The following is a 22,385-nucleotide window of genomic DNA, read 5'->3' on the forward strand; positions in this document are numbered from 1 at the left end:
GCCTTCAACTCCCATCAGCCCCAGCCAACATGGCCAATGGCTGGGGCTGATGGGAGTTGTAGGCAAAAAAAAACATCTGGAGAGCTACCATTGGCCACCCCTGTTTTATGTGAACCCCAATTGGGAAGGGAACAAATGTGTGTGGGGAAGGTGATGGCTGCAAGAGTCTCATGGAACTTGTTGAGGCTCATAAATAAATGTTCTATGTTGAATCACCCTCCTATTTATCAAAAGTTATTTATTAAAACATTTATACGCCAACTTTCCTTGTTGCTCGAGTTTCCTGTTGAGGCTCAGAAAATTTCAATGAATCAGGATACCTTCGGGGTGCAGTATACTTATTACTAAGTGAGCAGATTCTTTGTGTTGTTCTTCTAGGATATAGGATATCTCCCTACAATTTTTCTATACCTGTGCGGCTCACTAGCTTGTTGCTTTAGCTTTCTGTACTCATGTGAATATTGTTATCATGACCAGTTAAAATAGATTCACTTTCAATACTTGTGCTAATTAACTGAGTTTGGACATCAGATCAGACCTGGCTGAATGCTCTGGATTTCTTAAGCTTGGAAGGCAGTTACAAGAAAAAAGCAGGGCCTTCTCACTGGCCACTCCTTTTCTGTGTAATTTGGAGGCCGACCAACCTAATTCTCCTCCTGGCTTTTAGGAGGATGACCAAACATTTGTAGTCTGCAAAACCTTTGAGGAGATAGGCTAGTTGGTGATGCCAGGTAATCGTTTAGGGAATGAAGAACTTCATTTGGGTGTATTCAAAAAATAGTTTGGATAGTTTAATTATATCGTGCTTTGACACAATCCACTTGGGAACAGCAGGCTGGGTGGAATTTCAGGTAACCAATATCTGTTGATAGCTGTGGGATTCCTCTGTTTAGAGCCTTCCTCCTATTTTTTTTTTAAAAGAGTTGTGTTCAGAATGGAAGGGACGACAGGATACTTAATCAGAGGGAAACTTCTTCCCCAGATCCATCCAAGTTGAATAATCATTAGGTCAGATTTCCTGTTATCCCCAAACCTGTATGTCAGGACAACAGAGACGGTGCTTTAACTAAGTTTCATAAGACCACTTTCCTGGGGGCGGGGAGGAATTCTCTTCTATGTAGTCATCCGACAAAAGCCGATCTAGCAAAGATTCAGAATTTCCAGATCTGACCGAACTAGAATTTACCTGTTATCTCTAGGACTGAGCCACTTGCTTGCTCCCCTCAGCCATTTAAAGTTATCACAGAGTTGCATCTATCTAGGCATCTAACATTTCAGTTACATAACAGAGTACTACATGGAAATGTCTGCCCATCTAAAATTTCCCGCATGCGGTAGAGTTCAGAAATGAGGCATTGCTGGCAGGAGGGCGATGGCCCCTTCCCTTCATAAGTGCTGGTTCAGTTCTTTGCAGAAAAGGTCAGATGCGCCATTATTGCTGTCACATCGATTAACAATACACAACGATCGTGTCACTCTGTGGCTTCTGACAAATGAGATATAATTTCAGCTGTTTCAGTGTTTTTCACATTTTAGGAACTGCGTCGGAATTCCTGCTGTCTTTGGGCAATACGAGTAATGAACAGCTGCTGCCACAAAGGGCAACTGTGCATCTTCTAGAACTTCCTATTATCCTCCTGTCCTGACATTCTGAAGGACAAGATTCAAGTCCAGGAGCACCTTCAGGACCTACAGGATTTCCAGGTCAGAAGCTTTCAAGTCTTGAAGCTCCCTTTCTTAAATACCCTTTGGCAGGGCTTTTTTGGTAGCAGGATCTCCTTTGCATATTAGGCCACACCCCTCTTATGTAGCCAATTCTCCAAGAGTTTACAGGGCTCAGTACAGTGCCTACTGTATGCTCTTGGAGGATTGGCTACATTAGAGGGGTGTGGCCTAATATGCAAAGGAGTTCCTGCTACACAAAAAGCCCTGCTTTGGCAGAGTTTTGACTCCTGAAAACTTACACCCTAGAAATCTCCTTGGTCTTTAAGGCGCTCTGGGATCTAACCTTGCTCTTCTACTGCAGACAAAAAAGGCTACTCATCTGAAACTATTCCGGAGAACATTTCCCTGTCACACCAGACAATGATTAGAGGCAGAAGAAATGAGCCTCACACGTTAGTAAAACATCACAGAAGCGTATTCTGCTAGGCAGACACCTGGCTCACATTTTTGGCAGCAGCTACGTGTTTACTGTAATAGTTTAGTGAAAGGAAGCAAGAACTCAGGTTTCATTCCTGAATGCAAAATAAAGTAAGAGTCCAGTGGCACCTTTAAGACCAACAAAGTTTTATTCAAGGTATAAACTTTTGTGTTACGCAGGCACTTCTTCAGATACAATGATTTTACCTTGTATCTGTATCAGGGAAGCTTATACCTTGAATAAAACTTTGTTGGTCTTAAAGGTGCCACTGGACTCTTACTTTATTCTGCTGCTTCAAACCAACACGACTACCTGCTTGGATCTATATTTCCTGAATACAATAACTGCACCATTTGCTTTGTTGTAATTTTAATCTCATTCTTTCACTTCATTTGGCTGCAATGTTTTTTGTTCTAGTTGACAAAATCACAGAAATTACTTCTAGATAGATCCACGACTACCTGTTTGATATGTTCAATTTGTCCACAAAAGTTTATCTGGCATCTCTAGGGACAAAGATGTGTATTTGCTGCAAATGAAATCCTAAATTTCCTGATGAAAAACTAAAACAACCGTGGTTTAAAATTCTATTTTCCTGAACACAAGATATACACAGCCATGGCCAGGGTTTTTTTTAAAAAACTGTGGATGTTGTAGTGCCATCAGATTGTGACAGTGAGTGTGTGCTGTTCAACCCTAGAGGACTATATCTCCAACCCCACCTCTGAGGAAAAGGCCTTTCCCTACAGAGTCAAGATCAACTGACAAACAAGCATCCAAAATTCAGATCTCACAGGCTGCTAAATCAGCCTAAAACTTCCAGAAACAAAACCATTTCAGCTTAACAGGGCAAGAATGCAATTCTGTCATTATGAAGAAAGGGATCAAGAGGCTAGAAAACTGGGTGGGTCGTACTGGGGGTGGGGATCCATGACAAAGATCAGCCCAACCATTTGGCTGGTGGCTTTCCCAGCAACTGTGATGATACTGACAGCCCGCAGAGATGTGGAGACTCTTTCTGGGGGTGCTTCTGGAAAGGCTAAGCGGTCTTCCCTTCTCCTTTTATGAGCAATATCTTTATTCTTCAATCAGCTGCTAGAGAAGACAAACCTCCCTCTTGCCACTGCAAATATATCAACCCCAATGGCTCAACAGTTGGCCCAAAACTCCGTCTCACCAGCGCAACCTTCATATATCCCTCCTGTCAACTCGGAAGGACCGACCCAAAGCTTGGAGGAGTCCACCACGTTTTCTTTATTCCTGTGGAACCCAGGTGTTTGGATAAGTCCTGTGAGTGCTTGTGGTTAGCTGACACATCCAGGATTCAAGGCCACCTCAAGATAGACCAATCAGACCTCTCATAACAAGATGGAGGGCGATGCCTTGGTTCTCATACCCTGAACTGCAGCCTAAGCTACTTTGAGGGGAAGAGGAAGTATCAGCAAGGCAACTGGAGACACTTTCTGACCCCTGCTGTGACATTTGTCACTGTTCCTATATCGGGATAATGTGAAACCAGTGCAGAAAACACTGGTTCCCATAGGGAAGCCTTTGGAATAAGCAAAAAACTGACATTTTGCCCTACAAAAGTCACTTAAAAAGGCAAAATGGCATGTTAAATAGAAAAGAAAAGCCCAAACCAACTAACCGACCAACCAGCCATAAAAAAACCCCAACTGGGAGTGGGGGAGACTCTAAAGGACCAATGCAGCAGTGCTCTGTGTTTCTTTGCTCTCTCCTCCAAATCTTGGGGCCAACACTGTCCTTGCCAATAGATTGGTTCTGCTAAGGTGCTTGGGGGAGGGGGGGGTCCTGCACAGTCACCAGGGTCAAGGCTAAATCCTGGGGTTTCACTTCCTGTCCCAAACATGCCTCCACACTGACTGTGCTCCACAGAACAAAGTGAAGCAAGGGCGCTGGATCCTTTAGCAGTCCTCTTCTTGGTATAGTTGCTCATCCAGTTCCTGAGATTCAAGATGTTCCAGGCGATCGGTGCGGCCACTCATAATCTCATCTGGGGTCTTCATGAATCTGCAGAACAACAACAACAATTACAATATGTACGTAAGCTCTCTTCAGATCAGTTAGATGTCTGGCTGCTTTTAATTTCTATCTGAATTTTTCCATCACTCTTATTGTTAAAAGTAGTACATATTCTTCAGATTTTCTTTTTCAGGGAAGTCCGTTCTAGGTCACTTGTCTGCCTGGGTATCAGCCATACAATCTTGACCACTGCAGAGGATTCTGGGGAGGAAGAGTCATGAGGTGGGGGGGGTGCAATGGCCAGGCCCCAAGGAGCCCATGATCAATAATCTTCTCAATGGGAAATCCCTGACAAGCTGCTAAGGAACTCCTCTTGCCCAGAACACAGGCCACCACTGATCTACTAGAACTGGCTGCTTCACTCCAACAAACCTCTTTCACCTCAAACATACCTGCTATCTCCATCATGCCAATTTTAGAATATCCCAAACTTTTTCAAAGCCTTTGGGGAAATAACCAATTCTTTGACTAGTACGCATCTTTCTGGGCTAGCCTACAGTGAAGAGAACTGATTTAACAAGCGTGGTGCAAACACAACTTCCCGAGTCCCAACCATAACCCAACTTCTACTGGCCCTTTTTACACACACAGAATAGTCCCAGGAACTGAAACACCTGGGGCTGATATTAAGAGTGAAAAGATTCATCCATAGATGATAAGGAACATGAAGCTGCCTTTATACTGAATCAGACCATGGTCCATTAAAGTCAGTGTTGGCTACTGAGACTGGCAGCAGCTCTCTGGGGTGTATGATAGCCACTGCCCAACCTGGCAAAGACCTGAGTGGAAACTCCAAGAGCACGGCCTCCTCTCCCCCCCCTCAAAGTTTTACTGCATCTTGGGTATCAAAAAGCAAAAGAAATAATTAAACCGGTTCTGGGATCCTGACCTACAATCAGTTAGGGCACAGATACAGAAATATTCCGTTGTTCTGTAGCATGTCAAATACTTTCAGCCAGAAGATTATCTTGAGATCTTTCAGCCAGCAGATTATCTTGAAATATACAATATGGGCGTTTAAGAGAAGTGTATGTTCACTTCTGAGGACCTTTGTCAGTTGGCTTGTGAAGAAGCTGCAAATGCAGCGGAACGCAATTTAAGCCGGCGATTGCGTGAAGGCAAGATTTTCTCCTTCGGAAGCCGACATCAGTGGAAGGACTCAGTTTGGAATTTACTTCTGAGTAGTAATACTCCCTATAGACTTTTTTGGAATTTCCTGGAGTCATCCTTGAGAATTGTATTTGTTAGGGTTTGTAGAATCTTTCGGGATCAAGTGCCGTGTTCTACTGGAGAAAGCTTTCCTTCCAAACTTTCTCCAGTAGAACACGGCACTTGATCCCGAAAGATTCTACAAACCCTAATGATGTTACCAGCCGTGAAAACCTGAAATCTTTGATAATTGTATTTGTGTTTGGGACTTTATGCTCTCTGTGTGGTCCATATTTTTGGATGCTGTTGCACAATATATTATATAGATTTTTGTAAAATTTGTAGATTGTATCTTGTATTTTTGACACAGTTGTTTTTTAGATTTCTGGATATACTGTGTTGTCATTGTTTATTTTGTTTGGAAATACTTTCAGCCAGCAGATCATCTTGAGATCTGCATATATTGCAGAATCGTTACCCTGACACGCTTTAATGCTCTAGCTTCAGCATTCCTGGGAGGCAGATGCCATCATGTCTTGTGCCCTCAAAGGCTCTGTCTGTGAACATACACGGAAAGCAGAGTCTACTGAACATGTCCTGCTGCGTGGCCCATTCTGCAACGACATCCGACTTCAGCATACTGCTCCAATCCTGTCGACTTTACTGAGAAGACCTAACAACTTTATGTCTCTCTCTTCCTTGCAGACTCTTCTCAGGAGATAACTGACCAAGTTGCCAAATTCTAACTACGGGTGTGTGGGATACACAAGTGGTTGAGTCCCAGTAACTCTGTCTGTCTGCCTGTCTGTCAGAAGAGGGTATTATCTCCCCCCACCCTTATCCGTGCTCATTGTTCTGTGCTTGTTGCACTGTACGTGTTCTCTTTTTTTTATTGTTGCTGATTCAATAATAAAGAGAGCCAGTTTGGTGTAGTGGTTAAGTGTGCAGACTCTTATCTGGGAGAACCGGTTTTTATTCCTCACTCCTCCACTTACAGCTGCTGGAATGGCCTTGGGTTAGTCATAGCTCTGGCAGAGGTTGTCCTTGAAAGGGCAGCTGCTGTGAGAGCCCTCTCCGCCCCACCCACCTCACAGGGTGTCTGTTGTGGGGGAGAAGATATAGGAGATTGTACGCCGTTTTGAGTCTCTGATTCAGAAAGAAGAGTGGGGTATAAATCTGCAGTCTTCTCCTTCTTCTCCAGAGCTGATTTTGTATTGAAATAAAATCTAACAGTAACTGTAGGTAAAGGTCTTTCACATCACCTACAACATGATCCCTTTATCTGGAGATGCCAGGGATTAACCCTGGGACTTCCTGCATGCCAAGTAGATTCTCTACCACTGAGCTGTGGCCCCTCCCTTAAATGTGAAGAGCAACCTGGTCATGGGCAAAGCTGCCGGGCAAAGGAGGGCTGAGGCTCTTTCTCCTTCGCACTGGACAACAGGGAGTCCACTGGGCTACAAGAAAGCCATTTTGTGAATGATGTGGGGCTGCTGACTGACCTATGGCCATCTTCCCTTTGATCTGCAATGGGAAATTGTACAGGAGATGCCAAATGCACCAAAATCGTAAAGAAGAATTCTGACATCCAAAATCATATATGAAAACCCAGTTTGGGACTTTCATTTTGTGTTTGTGCTGGGTCTCTGGAGTAGCGTCCTCTGGGAGCGAAACAGGATTGTACATTTCAGAATTCTGATGCAACCAAATGATGGGAGAGATGCCTTGGCTGCGTGTGATCTTCAGGGAGCTCAACCGCACAGGAACTCCCAAACCAGTTTAGAGTGGGTTTTCCCCCAGTGAACTTGAACTGAAAATATCTTAGTTGCCAGTAAGCACACAGGGCAGAGAGTTGTGCAGAATCAATTGCTTGATAAGAGATGCAGCACGCAAAAGAGGATCTTTCCTAGAAAACCAGTGGAGGAGGAGAAAGAATGGCAGGAAAAGACAATTCTGGGGCGGTTAGCAGATCTCCCATTGCCTTGCCCCCAAGTGCAAGTTGCTTCCCTCAGGTGTGTTGATTTGGACTGGGATGAGGACCTGAATTTAAGTCTTCATGCAGCCAAAAAGCTCCTGCTTTGGCTTGCAACAGACAAGTCTCCCCAAATCTTTTGTAAAAGTTCATTTTTCTTATATAGTAAGAAAGTCTCACAAAACCTTACAGGAGGCCACTAGTCCAAGTACTGCAGCCCTCCCCCCTGCACAGTCTTCAGAGGCAGCCTCATCAGAATCCATTACAGTAGTCCAGCCTGAATGTTATCAGAGCATGGCTAATTATGGCCAAGGCTCACTTTGTCAGCTAGCAAACTGAAACTCAGTTGGTGATCCAAAGATGACGCCTGAGTCACCCTCTGTCGCTACCTCAAGGGCAGCAAGGCACTTCAAAATGAATCATGCATCTGACTGGCACTGTGCTTTTGTCCAGTTGTTTGCAGTGCGAGTGACACCCTTCACTGAAGTTAATGGACTTGGAAGGGTGCCACTCTGCTTAGGAGCACACTATCAGCCCCTCTTCTTCTAAAAAAACTTGGCCACCACCCAGCTTTAAAAACTGTTTCCTGACCACCTTAACTGGTTCTGAACTCTTTTAATCCCACAGTTGTACAGAAACAAAGTGAGGGAACTGAAATATTACACTGAACTCCTTGCTCCATTGGCCAAGGTGAAGGAGCTCCTAACTTTTTTTTGGAGGAAGGGTATTGTTCCCCTTTTTCAATGCCATTTTGCAATTTGTCACTCAGCTCGGTGAACAGCAATCTCATGAAGATTGTCACTCCAGTTGGTAAACTGGCTGAACAGTCAAAATAGTCTAGCAAACTTGACTGTAAAGTAACACAACTCTCTCAGATGCTGGAAAGTTCAAATTTCAGCCAAGTTAGCATCATCGTTCTAGGACAAGCCATTCCATTTCATAGCTTTCTTCAAACCTTTCGCATAAGGAAATTTAGAAAAAGAAAATATCCCAAAGAACAAGGAAGAAAAATGAGGAAGTCTTACCTGAACAAAAGCCTTTGTCCGGGTTCTTTCCGGATAATATTTAGTTTATAGTAGTGGCGTAGGGCTCGAGACATTTTCTCATACGTCATATTTGTTCTGTTCTGTGCATTTCAAAGCAAATAGGAAAGAAGAAGAAAAGCACAAAGCAGGAATTAAAACATAGTAAAAAGAAAACAGTAGAAAGGTCACAGACTTTCCCTCTCCCTGCAGATCTTCTTTCTTTCCCCACTCAATATCTTGACAAGGTTCCTCACCAAAGAACCTTGAGTAAGCTTAGCAATCATGGGAGAAGAACAAAGGTCCTCTTGTGGATTACAATAAGATAAATGGCAGGAAACAGGGAGTAGGAATAAATGGACAGTTCTTGCAATGGAGGGAAGCAAACAGTAGGATTTCAGGGTTGGTATTAGGACTAGTGCTATTTAACTTGTTCATAATTGGCTTAAGAGTTGGGGATAAATAGTGTCATGGCCAAGTCTGAATATGATACTGAATTTTTCAGGATGGTGCAAACCAAGATGGATTGTGAAGAGCTCCAGGAGAATGTACCCAAATTGGGTGAGTGGGCACCAATGTGGCAAATGAAGTTCAACCTGGGTAAGAATAAGGAGATGCATACTGGCACAAAAAAAATGCTGCTGGGGTCTGAACTGGTTGCGACTGAAAGAGATCTTGGGGTTTTAGTGGAAAGCTCAATGAAAATGGCAGCAGTGGAATGTGCACCCTTCATGCTAGGAATGATCAGGAAAGGGATTCAAAATAAAATGACCAATATTGTAATGTCCTGACATAACACTATGGTGTGGCCTCATTTGGAATACTGTGTGTGGTTCTGGCTGTTGTATCTCAAAAAGGATATTACAGAGCTGGAAAAAGTACAAAAGAGGGGAACAAAAACGATTAGGGGGTTGGAGTACCTTTCCTATGAAGAAAGGCTGGTGAGTCTGGGACTTTTCAGACCAGGGGGAAAAGGCAGCTAAAAGAAGACATGGTAGAGATTTATAAAATTATGCACGGGGCAGAGGAAGTAGACTGGCATAGCCTTTTCTCCCCTTCCCACAATACTAGAATCTGGAGGCATCCAATAAAATTGTTGGGAAATAGGTTCACGGAGTAAAAAGGAAATGCTTCTTTACTCAATGTGTAATTAAACTGTGGAATCCACTGCCAGTGGAGGTTTATTGTTGTTGTTCAGTAGCACAGTCGAGTCCGACTCTTTGCGACCCCATGGACAAAGTCACGCCAGGCCCTCCTGTCTTTCACCATCCTCTGAAGTCTGCTCAAATTCATGTTAGTTACATCAGTAACATGTCCAGCCATCTCATCTTTTGCCAGTGGAGGTAGTGACGGTCAAAAGCAAAGATGGCTTTGAAGGGGGGGAAGGAGAGGGACAGAATCCATGGTGACTTAAAAGATGCCTTCACCTATAAAGACAGTAGTTTTGTGAATACCAGAGCTAAGAGGCAGCTGCGGGGATGGGCCTTAGCCTTGTTTGTTATGACCCTCTCTAAGGCAAATCACAGTGTGAAATAGTATGCTGGCCTTGGTATGTTCTTGAGAGCATGAAACACTGGGATTGTATCACTATCTACCTATACAAAAGCCAGATTTATTAGGGTGTTTTTAAAATTTTTTACTGTTCTTCCAAAAGACACCATTGCCCACTAGGGTTGCCAACTTCCAGCTGGGGCCTAGAGATCTCCTGGTATTACAACTGATCTACAGAATATAGAGATCAGTCCCCTGGAGAAAATGGCTGCTTTAGAAGGTGGACTCTATGGCACTATACCTTGCCTTCCCCAAACCTTGTCCTCCCCAGCCTCCCCCCGCTCCCCGGGGCTTTTTTAGAGCAGGAATGCACAGGAATGCAGTTCCAGCTGGCTTAGTGTCAGGGGTGTGGCCTAATATGCAAATGAGTTCCTGCTGGGTTCTTTTTTCTTCATATATTGGCACCAAACCAATATTCTGTTTTTAACTGTTTTAATTGCTGAATATCTTGTTTTATTGTAGAATGTGTAATTTTAATATTTATTAATTTTAATTGTTGAGATTTTATGCTGTGAGCCGCCCTGAGCCTGCTTCAGCGGGGAGGGCGAGATATAAATAAAATAAAATAAAATAAAATAATTTTTTTCTACAAAAAATCCCTTTACAAAACAATGGTGACACTGGGGTGTGTGGCCTAATATGCAAATAAGTTCCTGCTGGGCTTTTTCTACCAAAAAAGCCCGGCTTCCCCCCAAGAAAAATCTCCAGGTATTTTCCAACCCAGAGTTGGCCGTGCTGCAGAAGGTTAGAATAATGACTGGCCCTGAATCACTGAGTGAGCCTCCTGGCAGAGTTGAGATTTAAACTGAGAACTCCTTGGACTAAGTCAGATACCCTAACCTCTATTCCACACTAATTCTTAATGTTCACTATTATATCAAGAAAGCAGAACCTTGTCTGGGACTGGGCTGTATAGATACAGGTCTGATTCCCAGTGAGTGGTGTCCTTAGGACCACAGCTAGTATATGATGGCCTCTTCCTCAGTGGGGCCCCCAGGTGCATCAAGCGAATGGCTGTCACTGGGGAAAGGTACACTCCAGTTCTCTACTGGCTTACTGGGTGAAGGACCCTGCAGGAAGGTGTAGTACAATGCATAGAGACGCTGGCAGCCCCTTCCCCAGATCTCCGCAATGAAGCAGACTTTCACCCATTCATGGCGATCCATTCCAAGGGTCACTGCAAATGGCAAAATGAATGAACGCTGGGACAAAAGCGTTCTGTACCAGAACAAAAGGGTCTGTACCAGAACGATCAGATTTCCTGCAGGATTTTATGATGCCATGATGGCAGGTAGGAGTGAAAACAGGAGGGAGACATCGCATGACCAGGCTGTGCATAAGTGAAATCACGAGTCATAAGCCCACAAATGGCAAAGTTCCTGTAATAAGCCCTCCCTCAACATAAGAGACGGACAGTGTTGGGCTTGCATATCTATTAGGCTACCATGTTCTCTTAACCCAGTTCTCAAGGTTCAGTCCCACCCTAGATTCACATGACAGCAAGACCAAGAAGCAAAACTCAAGATGAGGCATTGGAGACAGGAATAGGCTTGATTCTTCAAGGCCAGGGCCACCAACGTATGAATGGCAGGTTTAGTCCCACCATTATGTCCCAGAGCTCACCTTCTGACTTTCTCAACTACGTGGATGGTTGCCATTCACTCCCCAGGGGAAAGTAAGTTCACTATTGTGATAAGTCAAAAATGGTTTTCTGCACCATGTTGCCTGGAGCAATTAACGTCTCCAGAACAACTCTGGGAAATACTACTGAACCTGGACCACACTATCTCCAAGGCTCTGAGAGGGTGAGAGTATTATGCCAACAAAGTGACCCTGGTCATCCCCATTATGCGAGGAGAGTTTTTATCTTGGAGGGACTCCAAGGGAAAGGAGACTGTTTTTGCATAATAAACTCTTCTCTTCACATGCTTCTCTTTCACTTTGCTTCACAACGCTGACAAACGCTGCTATTCAGCAACACCTGAAAGTACCAAGGCAAGGTTGCTCTTTACCTTGTGGTTCCCCCAGAGCCGGGCCAGCCCATTAGGATCCACAATCCGAAATATCTTGGATTCCCTGTCCTCCCATCGGATGAAGCTTTCGTACCGGCTGTCGGACAGCAGCTGATAGACGTAATCCCAAAGGAGCCTGCAGTCTGTGGAGAGAAGCACAAAAAGACTCTTGACTGGAAGAAGTTGGGCAGCTTGCCAAGACTGAGTCACCAAAAGGAATGATGCCAAACAATCCAGGTTGCAGTTTAAGAACACAAGAATAATCTGGTGGGATCAGACTAAGATCCATTGAGTCCAGCATCCTATTTCCAACCATGGATCTCCAGAAGCCTCTGGGAAGCCCACCAATGGACCCCAGCAACCCCCTATTGAATGTCCCCAGGATCTGAACACATGAAGCTGCCATGAAGAATCAGACCATCAGTGTATGTCTTCCTTACTCTTATTGACAACCGCTCTCCAGGGTCTCAAGCTGTGGTCTCTCCCCTTAACTGGAGTTGCCAGGGACTGAACCTGGAACCTTCTGTGTGTCAAGAAAATGCTCTATCACTGAGTCATAGGATTATATTCCCTCCAGACCATCATAACCGTTGAGCTGTTGAGCTCCATTTTGTATTTTCGTGCACGATGCAGTCATTATAGAATAATATTCTGTTTCTAGGATTTCTTTAACCAAAAGGACAAGCACCCATTTTGTTTATAAATCACTTAACCAGGCTGTTGCTAAGTTGATTCTTTTGTGGCGGTCTGTGGCTGCGTTTTCTAGCTGTTTGTTAGAAAACGTAGCCAAGTATGTTTGTGTTACAGCTACTCTATAACATGAGAAACCACAAATAAGGCTAAATGTTCTGTTATACACAAATATTTTGGGAAATAAAAAGGTCTTTGGTAATCCATCTACTAATGGATCTCACTTTAGCAGGCAGCACAGGAAGAATTGCTGAAGCAAGCCTCTCACACAGTGTAATACAAAACAAGCTCAAACAGGTTTCCCCACAGTGGTTCTTCAAAATGTGAGCATTACAATAGTGTCCTCCTGACTTCCATCTACAGAACATGACTTCAGGGACAAGCCCCCATGTCTTCCCTCAGATGAGAGCAATGATAAAAGATCATTCAAGTCCAGGGTTTCCAAGACATGAAGCACCACAATAGGGAGGACCCTTCTCATTAACTCATGCTTGTCAGAGAGATGACTCATCGTAATGAAAAAAGTTGGTGGCACTCCATACCAAAGTTGGTATGCTTTGGTATGATTTGAATGCAGGCCTAGACTATAGCAGAAGAAGTACCTTCATGGCACAGAGCCACAGGTTAGACAGGGAAAGAGCAGCTATACATTGAGCCACATGGGAGGAAACAATGCTTGGCTTCTTCCTCATATCAGCACTCCTCCAGTTCTGTGGAGGAACCAGAGCATCAGACAGAAAATTAGAGTGAGATTTTGTGGCTGCCACCTCTCTCTCCAGAGAAAAATCTGCCTCAGGAATAGACTGGGCTATGAGAGGAGGGTGGGAGCAGAAATGTGAAATCCTCAGTTTCACTCAGCCTCGTATCTGTTTGTAACACTAACTGCAGGTCACTTTGCTGGAGCTTGCCTGTGTGAAAGAATGTATGATACTACTTCATTCAACAAAGTTCTGTATAACTTGGAATTTTCAATAAACTTATTATATGTTTTTTAAAAAATGCTCTTTAAGATGGGGGGTAAGTATATGTGTGTGGTTGGGTGTCGCAGGTGGTGTGCGCGCGCGTATATATATATATGTAAGAAGACGACAAAATTGGATTTATATTCCGCCCTCCGCTCAGAGTGGCTCACAGTCTCCTTTCCCTTCCTCCCCCACAACAGGCACCCTGTGAGGTAGATGAAGACATTGGATTTATATCCCGCCCTCCGCTCCGAATCTCAGAGCAGCTCACAATCTCCTTTACCTTCCTCCCCCACAACAGACACCCTGTGAGGTGGGTGGGGCTGGAGAGGGCTCTCCCAGCAGCTGCCCTTTCAAGGATAACCTCTGCCAGAGCTATGGCTGACCCAAGGCCATTCCAGCAGCTGCAAGGGGAGGAGTGGGGAATCAAACCCGGTTCTCCCAGATAAGAGTCCACACACTTAACCACTACACCAAACTGTACATATGTGTATGTGTGTGGCTGGGTGGGTATAGTGTGTTTCATTTCTTCAGTCAAGCAAGGTATTAGGGGGTATACAATTTTGAATTTTTGGTTAGTAAATTTTGTGCTCCACACAGTGTGGTTGAAAATATGTCCTTCAAGCATGAATAGCCCCTGTTGGTGGTAAGAGGACACATACAACTGGTGCTCCACCAGCTGCATTGGCTCTCAGTTGAATACTGGATCAAGTTCAAGGTTATATTAACCTTTAAAAGCCTGTGAGGTCTGGGACCAACATATCAGCAGGACTGCTGCTCCCCATATGTCCCTTGAAAAGCTTCATGCCCCACAGATCAACATTTGCTGGTGGTCCCCGGTTCAAAGGAGATCTGCTAAGCCTCCACCAGAGCCAGCGCCTTTTCAGCTCTGGATCCAGCCAGGCTGAACACTCTCCCAAGTCAGATCAGGGACTTGCTGTGATTCTGCAGGGCCTGTAAAATGGAGATGTTCCACTAGGCCTCTGGTTGAGGTGGTGGCAGGGCTTTTTTTCTGGAAAAAGAAGAGCCAGAACTCTCAAGAGGGATATGAAGGAGAAGCACATGGGTGAGCTCCTTATGAACTCTTAAACATTTTTTGCAAATTCTGTTTCCACAAAGAGGTTCCGGAACTCCATTCTGCTGTGTTCCCTCAGAGAAAAAACCTCCTGGGTGGCAGAGGTCCAAATCTATCAGCCTCCTATACTCCATTTTTGTGCCATCTATGTGGCACTGTCCATTAGTCGTTCTCTGCCATCTGCCCAATACCTGGTTCCATCTATGGGCATGCATACTGAAAGTTCTCTGGGGATACTTACCAACTGATTGCCATCTTATATACCAGTCAACGCAGTATTGCATAGATTTGTGTTTTAATTGTTGTAACTTACTGTATATATTTACTGTTGTAAGCTGCCCAGAGCCCTGCCTTGCAGGAAAAGGTGGGCTAGAAGTAAGTAAGTAAGTAAATAAATAATCAGCAGCAAACAACCACTGTCAAGTTCTGTGGATACCTCCCCCGGAGTCTGGGATTAGAGCTAAGGGGTCAAAGAAGTCCTGCTCAGGCTGGGTGAACTCTATCCAGAATCTTTCACAACAGAAAAAAAATTTCTTCACTGTAGGAAGGCCAAAGGGCTGAAGGGGCATAAAAGCCAGGCAGGCCTCATACCTCCCTCTAAAGAAAAACCAGGTCTATGGGGAAATCTAAATTAATTTCAGCCAAAAAAAGACCCATCTATGGATGCCAACTGCATACACGTTGCACATGTACAGAGTTCTTTTTCCTCACTACAGAGCTGCCACATAGTTTCCTGCCTGGCATTAGAGGATAATTTCTAGATGGAGGGAGCAATTTGCAGGTGGGTGAAAGTTAGGAAATCTCCCCTTTCCTTATTTATAGGAAAGGAAGGAAAGGTCACCTGCGGAAGCACCAGTCGTTTCTGACTCTGGGGGGACGTGTAGCGCAGAGTGGTAAAGCAGCAGTACTGCAGTACTGTGATCTGAACTCTCTGCTCACGACCTGAGTTCGATTCTGGCGGAAGCGGGATTCAGGTAGCTGGCCCAAAGTCGACTCAGCCTTCCATCCTTCCGAGGTCGGTAAAATGAGTCCCCAGCTTGCTGGGGGGAAAGTGTAAAACACTGGGGAAGGCAATGGCAAACCACCCTGTAAAAAAGTCTGCCGTGAAAACGTTGTGAAAGCAATGTCACCCCAGAATTCCTTAATTACCATCTCCCCTACATATGCCCTGGTTTTCCCAACACCGTTTTGAATCTTAACCCACAGTCTTGTGTCTTGCAACATTTCTTGAGAATGCAGATATTCAATATTAATTCAGCCATCAAAAGTCTCTCTTCGTATGATCATAAGCAACTTGCTACTCCCTGGACAGCAGACAGTGTGCAGATCTTGAGCTTCTCATATGACTTCTACACACTCCTGCTTGTAGCCACTACTGCAGCTGTAAATCAGTGATGGACGGCAATAATCGATGGTAAAAAGCAACATTTTATACTTAATGCATAGCCAACTTCCATTTTACCTTTCAGCCTGTTATTAACATTGCTGTTTACTGTGACATCAAGAGGTCACCATCCATCTCAGTATCTGGCTCTGTGCAACAAGAGTTTGAGAGGATGGGGACCTGGCAAGACGTTCACACACCTGTCATCATGAAATTCCTGGCTACAGCTTTGAGGAAGAGGCGTGAATTCTCCCACCCTCGCAGCCAAGGAAAGAATGCAGAAACTCACAATGCAACTGTGTTCTATTGCGGGATAAATGAAACTGCACACCTGCTTTCTGGCCAGCAGCAATCTCTCGACCTTAACTGTCTTCCTCTTGTTTGTGGAGACCCACAGTTTTAACTGCATGCCTGTATGCAACAGTATTATCAGCTGCAGGTTGTCACTCAGCCCCGCTGACGCAAAAGATGCATCTATCCTTACATCCGAGGCCATTAGTAGGCAGCTGTGCTTCAGGTATCAACATGAAATTCCAGGGACTCTCTTCGCACCAGGGCTGACAACTCCAGCCTGGGAAATGTGTATGGATTTGGGGGCAGTGCCTAGAGAAGGCAGAGCTTGGTGAGGAGAGGGAGCTCAGTGAGGATATGAGCACAGCGAAGCAGGAAGTTTTATGCCTCACTGATCTGATATTTTCAGCTTTTGTTGAGGCAGAACTCACCCCGCCAGATGCATGCAGCATGCCCTGATAAGGGATATATTTATACTTAAAGTTAAAAGAGTGGGAGTGGGGAGATGTTATAAGGAGAGGCCAAAGAGAAATCCACCCATTCTGAGTGGGTGAGGATCACTCCTGAGTGTACAGAGATGGGCAGAGTAGGATAAACAGAACATGAGGCCTAATCATGGAAGGCACAGCATAAGCCATGGTTAGAAGAACTAACGAAGCATCCGTCAAGGGTGGGGCATGCTTTAGTTCAACTTTTATCTGTACTGCTAAGATCTCAAGAGGAGGAGCTGTAGCTCTGGGGTGATGTTCGAGAACCCCTGGCCTCTTCAGTCAAAAGGATCTTGAGTAACAGGACAGGGAAAATCTTTGTCAGCCATTCAGTTTGAACAGATTGAACTAGGGGGAACCAATGGTCTACTTCAGTGGAAGGCAGTACCTGCCAGTTTTCAGAATTTTCACAGGTCTTAAGAACCCGACAACACAAGGAAACTGCAAGGTCCCCTGTTTCTTCTATGCATTAGCATTGTGCAATACCAGATCAGTGAGGCATAAAACTTCCTGCTTCGCTGTGCTATTGCAAGAAGAGGAAATTGATGCGGCTTCCTTAACAGAGACATGACTGGAAGGAAATGGCGGGTGCCTCTATCCCAACTAACTCTACCTAGTTATGCAGTTCTCCAGCAGCCCCACACAGGTGGCCAGGGGAGAAATATCATTCTCCATGAGTACTTCAACTTCTGCTACAAACTATAGTTGGCATTGATTATATGCTCCTTACACTGGAGACTAAGGACGGAGTTGGCATTCCGCTTGTCTACCGACCACCTAGTTCCCCAGTGGGTTAGTTGCCAGAGGTGCTTTCAGGTGTATTGATGGAGACATCCAGAGTAATTGCCCTGGGTGACTTCAACATTCATGCTCACTGCTCCTCTTCCAGTGGTGGGCGGGCCAAGATTTTATAGCCTCTTTGGTTGCCCTAGTGGCAGTAATGGAAACTGTCATTAAGTTGCAGCCCATTTATGGAAACTCCATGGAGTTTTCAAGGCAAAAGATGTTCAGAGGTGGAGAGCCAGTTTGGTGTAGTGGTTAAGTGTGCGGACTCTTATCTGGGAGAACCGGGTTTGATTCCCCACGCCTCCACTTGCACCTGCTAGCATGGCCTTGGGTCAGCCATAGCTCTGGCAGAGGTTGTCCTTGAAAGGGCAGCTGTTGTGAGAACCCTCTCCAGCCCCACCCACCTCACAGGGTGTTTGTTGTGGGGGAGGAAGGTAAAGGAGATTGTGAGCCGCTCTGAGACTCTTCGGAGTGGAGGGCGGGATATAAATTCAATATCTTCTATCTTTGCCTTTATGTAGCTACCCTATATTCTCTTGGTGGTCTCCCATACTAACCAGGGCCAACTCTGCTAAGCTCCTGAGATCTTACAAGATTGGGCTAGCCTGGACAATCCAGTTGAGGCCAGACTACCTTGGATCTCTAACAAATCGTGATGGTCCCAACACATGAAAAAGGCTCTATTTTGGATTTGATCTTTTTCACTGAGACTCTGAGGGGAGGTCTTACTTCTGGGTTAGAGATCTGGCCTAAACCATGGTCTGACTGAAGAGTGAATGTGGCACCAACACCCCACAAAAAAGAGGGCCCAGTTAAAATGGTCCCCCCCCCAAAGAAGCTCATGGAGCTTTCTGGATTCTAAAAAGTTGTTTTTGGTTTTTTTAAATCACTTGCCCTGCTTAGGCTGCTGTGGGAGCTTGGGACATGAAACTTGACCGCATTGACCTCTCCCACCCTTGGGGGGAAAGCCAGCCTAGTGGTTTACTGTGGAGCTGAGTGACCTAAAGAGGTCACTTTCTTTCATCTAGAAAGAAGCTGGCTGAAAACTCAGTGAATCCAACAGAGCATGCTATAGAGACCATTGGAAGACTTACGAAGCAGCAGCGATAGAGGCAAAGAAATGTTATTTCTCTGCTACTACTGCATCAGCTCATGAACCTCTCAGCTGTTACTGGTATCCCATCATCTGCTGACCACTAAATCTAAACCTTTACTGTTTCAGGAACTGACAATTAGCTATGACACCTCTGCAAGGTATTTTGCTGATAAATGCTCTGACCTGGATGCTACCTGTAAGAGAGGCCTGGCAGAAGGAAAGCTTAACATATTGTCTAGTTTGTTTATGGACCATTTTGACCCACTTATTCTGATAAATATAGACAGCACCCTGCAATCTGTGAAGACAGCCATTTGAGCACTAGACTCAGCTAAAATCAAGTAAGGAACACATAAATGAACCTTTGATGATGATAATAAACCAGGGCACCTTCCCTCGACCATTCAAACGTGGCCATCCATTCATTACTTTTTATAAAGGAAAAGGAAAGGTCCCCTGTGCAAGCACTAGTCGTTTCCAACTCTGGGGTGACATTGCTTTCACAACGTTTTCACAGCAGACTTTTTACGGGGTGGTTTGCCATTGCCTTCCCCAGTCTTTTACACTTTCCCTCCAGCAAGCTGGGTACTAATTTACCGACCTTGGAAGGATGGAAGGCTGAGCCAACCTCGAGCAAGCTACCTGAAAACCCAGCATCTGCCGGGGATTCAACTCAGGTTGTGAGCAGAGCTGAGGACTGCAATACTGCTGTTTTAACACTCTGCGCCACGGGGCTCTTTTAAAAAAACCATTAGACAAAAATGATGTGGCTAACTATTGCCCATTACCGCTTCTAGAGTCCTTCTCTCTAAGCTGAAAGTGTGAGCTAGCTCACAGTTCTTTAGCCTCTGGCTCACACATTTTTGTCTTAGGTCAGGAACAATGGCCCCAGAGCACACTTATTTATACACTTGCTCGCAACTTTGATACCAGTAGCTCATAAAGTAGAATTTTTGCTCACAAGACTCCACAGCTTAGAGGGAGCATTGGATACAACAGCTCTGGGATGTCTTTCTGGACTGAATTTGGCAGCTGATGTACAGAGAAACTGTAGTGGTTGGATGGAGGATGAGCATGAACCCCAAAATGGTTTTAAGATAATGCTGATTTTAAAGTTTTGTATAACTATTGTATTGTATAACTATTATATGGATGTTGTTAGCCGCCCTGAGCCTGCCTAGGCGGGGAGGGCGGGATATAAATAAAAAATTTATTTTTTTATTATTATTATTAAAATCATGTGGTTACACTATTGACTTGGGATGAGCTATAGCTCAGTGGTACAGCATCTACTTGGCATGCAGAAGTCTGCTGGTTCACTCACCACTAGTGCTCCTTCTAAAATGAGTTAGCGTGAGCTAGTTCACAGATTTTTAGTCCCCAACTCACACATTTTTGTCTTAGCTCAGGAAAAATGGCCCCAGAGCACAATAATATACGCAACAGCTCACAACTTTAATGCCAGTAGCTCACAATTTTAATACCAGTAGCTCACGAAGTAGATTTTTTGCTCACAAGAATCTGCAGCTCAGAGGGAATATTGCTTGCCACCATCTCCAGTTAAAATGATCAAATAAGTAGCCAATGGGAAAGACCTCCGACCCACAGCCCTGGAGAGCTGCTGCCTGTTTGAGTAGACAAGATTGCCTGTGATGGATTGATTCAGTGTAAGGTAAGCTTCATGTGACTTCTTCTTAGTGAAATCTGCATGCAACTTTTAAAACACAGAACTAAACAAGAGCTGGGGTTCTGGAATAAGACCTTCCACCCCTTTTACAGATATGTTCAAGGAGTGACCCATGTGATTTCTCCCGGGCATGGTGTTTTCAGCTGGTGTGGAGGTCAGCAATGCCCATGAGGGTAGAATTACGAGTGAGCCAGGAAACGTGCAGTTTCAAATTTCTCCTTAGTCATGAACTCACATGATCAACTAGGAAAGCCACTGTTTGTGAACCTCAGTCACCAAATGCAAAACAGGAATAATTCTGGGCCACCTTACAGGGCTGTTGTAAGAACTGAGAGAATGTATGCAAAGCACTTTGCATATTACTATTACCGTAATTATGACCATTATTATTAAGTGAAAGACAGAACTGGAATTATGGAATAGGAAGCCTAGAAATGGTTTCAGGGTTGCCTGGGAGAAGATAAGCATGCAATCTCCCAGTTGCATAAGACTGCGGGAGCCTGGGAACTGAAACGCACAACTCTGAGGCATTGAAGATGAAAGATGCCACAGAGTTGTCAAGGCCCTCTTGTTCTTTACAGCTTGCTTGCGTTTAGCTCCAGCAAAGGTGTTCGTATCTGGCTCTGAACCCTGAAGCCAAAAACAGCAAACAAAGAGCAGCTTCCCACAGCAAACCAGTTTTTCCAGTCAAGGATTCTTGTGCCATCCCAGCTCCTCCTCTCATGACTGCACTAAGCAGATTCCCTTCCACAAACCCAGACAAGCCCCTAAAGACACTGAATCTGAGTATGAAGCCAACAATGGCACATACGGAAGTACTGGCTCAATCTTTTTCTCTCTGACCATTTAGGGTTTTGCTCACTATGGACACGACCTACCTCCTTAAGCATTTTTATGCCCCACTGACTGAAAGAAACCAAAATAATGATAATGATGGTGATGTTGATGATGATGATGATGATGACAACACAAGAATCAGGTCAATGACTCATTAACACTCTGTGTCCCACAGTGGCCAAAAAGCCAGGTGTCATCAGGAGGCCCACCAGTGGGGCCAGAACTCCAGAAGCCCTCCCACTGTTGCCCCCCAAGCACCAAGGACACAAAGCATTATTGCCCCAGACAGAGTGCTCCATCTATAAAGGTAAAGGTAGTCCCCTGTGCAAGCTCTGAGTCATTACTGACCCATGGGGTGATGTCATATCATGACGTTTTTTTGCCAGACGTTTTGTTACAGGGTGGTTTGCCATTACCTTCCGCAGTCATCTACACTTTACCCCCAGCAATACCTTGTGGCTAACAGCCACTGATGGACCTCTGCTCCATATGTTTATCCAGTCCCCTCTTGAAGCTGTCTATGCTTGTAGCTGCTACCATTTCCTGTGGCAGTGAATTCCAAGTGTTAATTACTCTCTGGGTGAAGAGTATCTGTTCTAAACTTACTGCTAATTAATTTCATTGAGTGCCCACAAGTTTTTGTATTGTGAGAAAGGGAGCCGCCCTGAGCCCGTCAGGAAAAGATGGGATATAAATATAATAAAAATAAAATAAAAATAAAAAGTATTTCTTTCTCTTCCTTCTATATCTCATATATTTGTAAACCTTTATCATGTCGTCCCTCAAGTGTCATTTCTCCAAGCTAAAGTGCCCTAATGGTGCTTTGAAAAGCTGAACAGTAGCTGATCGTGCCTTACCACTGATTTATCATTAGTCCAGAATAACTGGACAAATGATATATCAAATCAATGGTAACAGAGAAAGAGACACACAAAGTGAACGAAAAGCACTAGAACTGCAGAACTGAAATCACTCAGAAGAACAGGGCTGGTTCCAGGTTTGGGAGCCTCTAGACATTCAGTATCCAGGGGCCCCCCCCATGCCCTCCCTTCCACCCACACACCTGCATGTTCCCACCTGCCTGCGCATCCTTTTCCAGCTTGCAAGTCATCTCACCTTTCCTTTTGTACCTGTAGAAGCTCATTGATTCACAAATCTTGAGCAGCGAAAGACACTTATTTCTTTCTCTCTTTTTAA

General features: G+C 44.6%; 1 protein-coding gene across 1 annotated transcript in view; it reads right to left on the minus strand.

Annotated features, from left to right (window-relative positions):
- Window positions 1-2,495: 2,495 nt before the first annotated feature.
- ETV6 (ETS variant transcription factor 6) overlaps window positions 2,496-22,385 on the minus strand; it is a 205,325-nt gene continuing 185,435 nt past the window's right edge. The window contains exons 6-8 of the mRNA XM_060254016.1: window positions 11,893-12,035; window positions 8,333-8,433; window positions 2,496-4,174 (exon numbers count right to left, since the gene is read on the minus strand). Coding sequence (XP_060109999.1) covers window positions 4,069-4,174; window positions 8,333-8,433; window positions 11,893-12,035 — 350 coding nt within the window. The 3' untranslated portion in view covers window positions 2,496-4,068. The remainder of the gene's footprint in view (window positions 4,175-8,332; window positions 8,434-11,892; window positions 12,036-22,385) is intronic.

The sequence above is a fragment of the Heteronotia binoei genome, chromosome 14, assembly GCF_032191835.1.
Source record: "Heteronotia binoei isolate CCM8104 ecotype False Entrance Well chromosome 14, APGP_CSIRO_Hbin_v1, whole genome shotgun sequence".
NCBI lineage: Eukaryota > Metazoa > Chordata > Lepidosauria > Squamata > Gekkonidae > Heteronotia > Heteronotia binoei.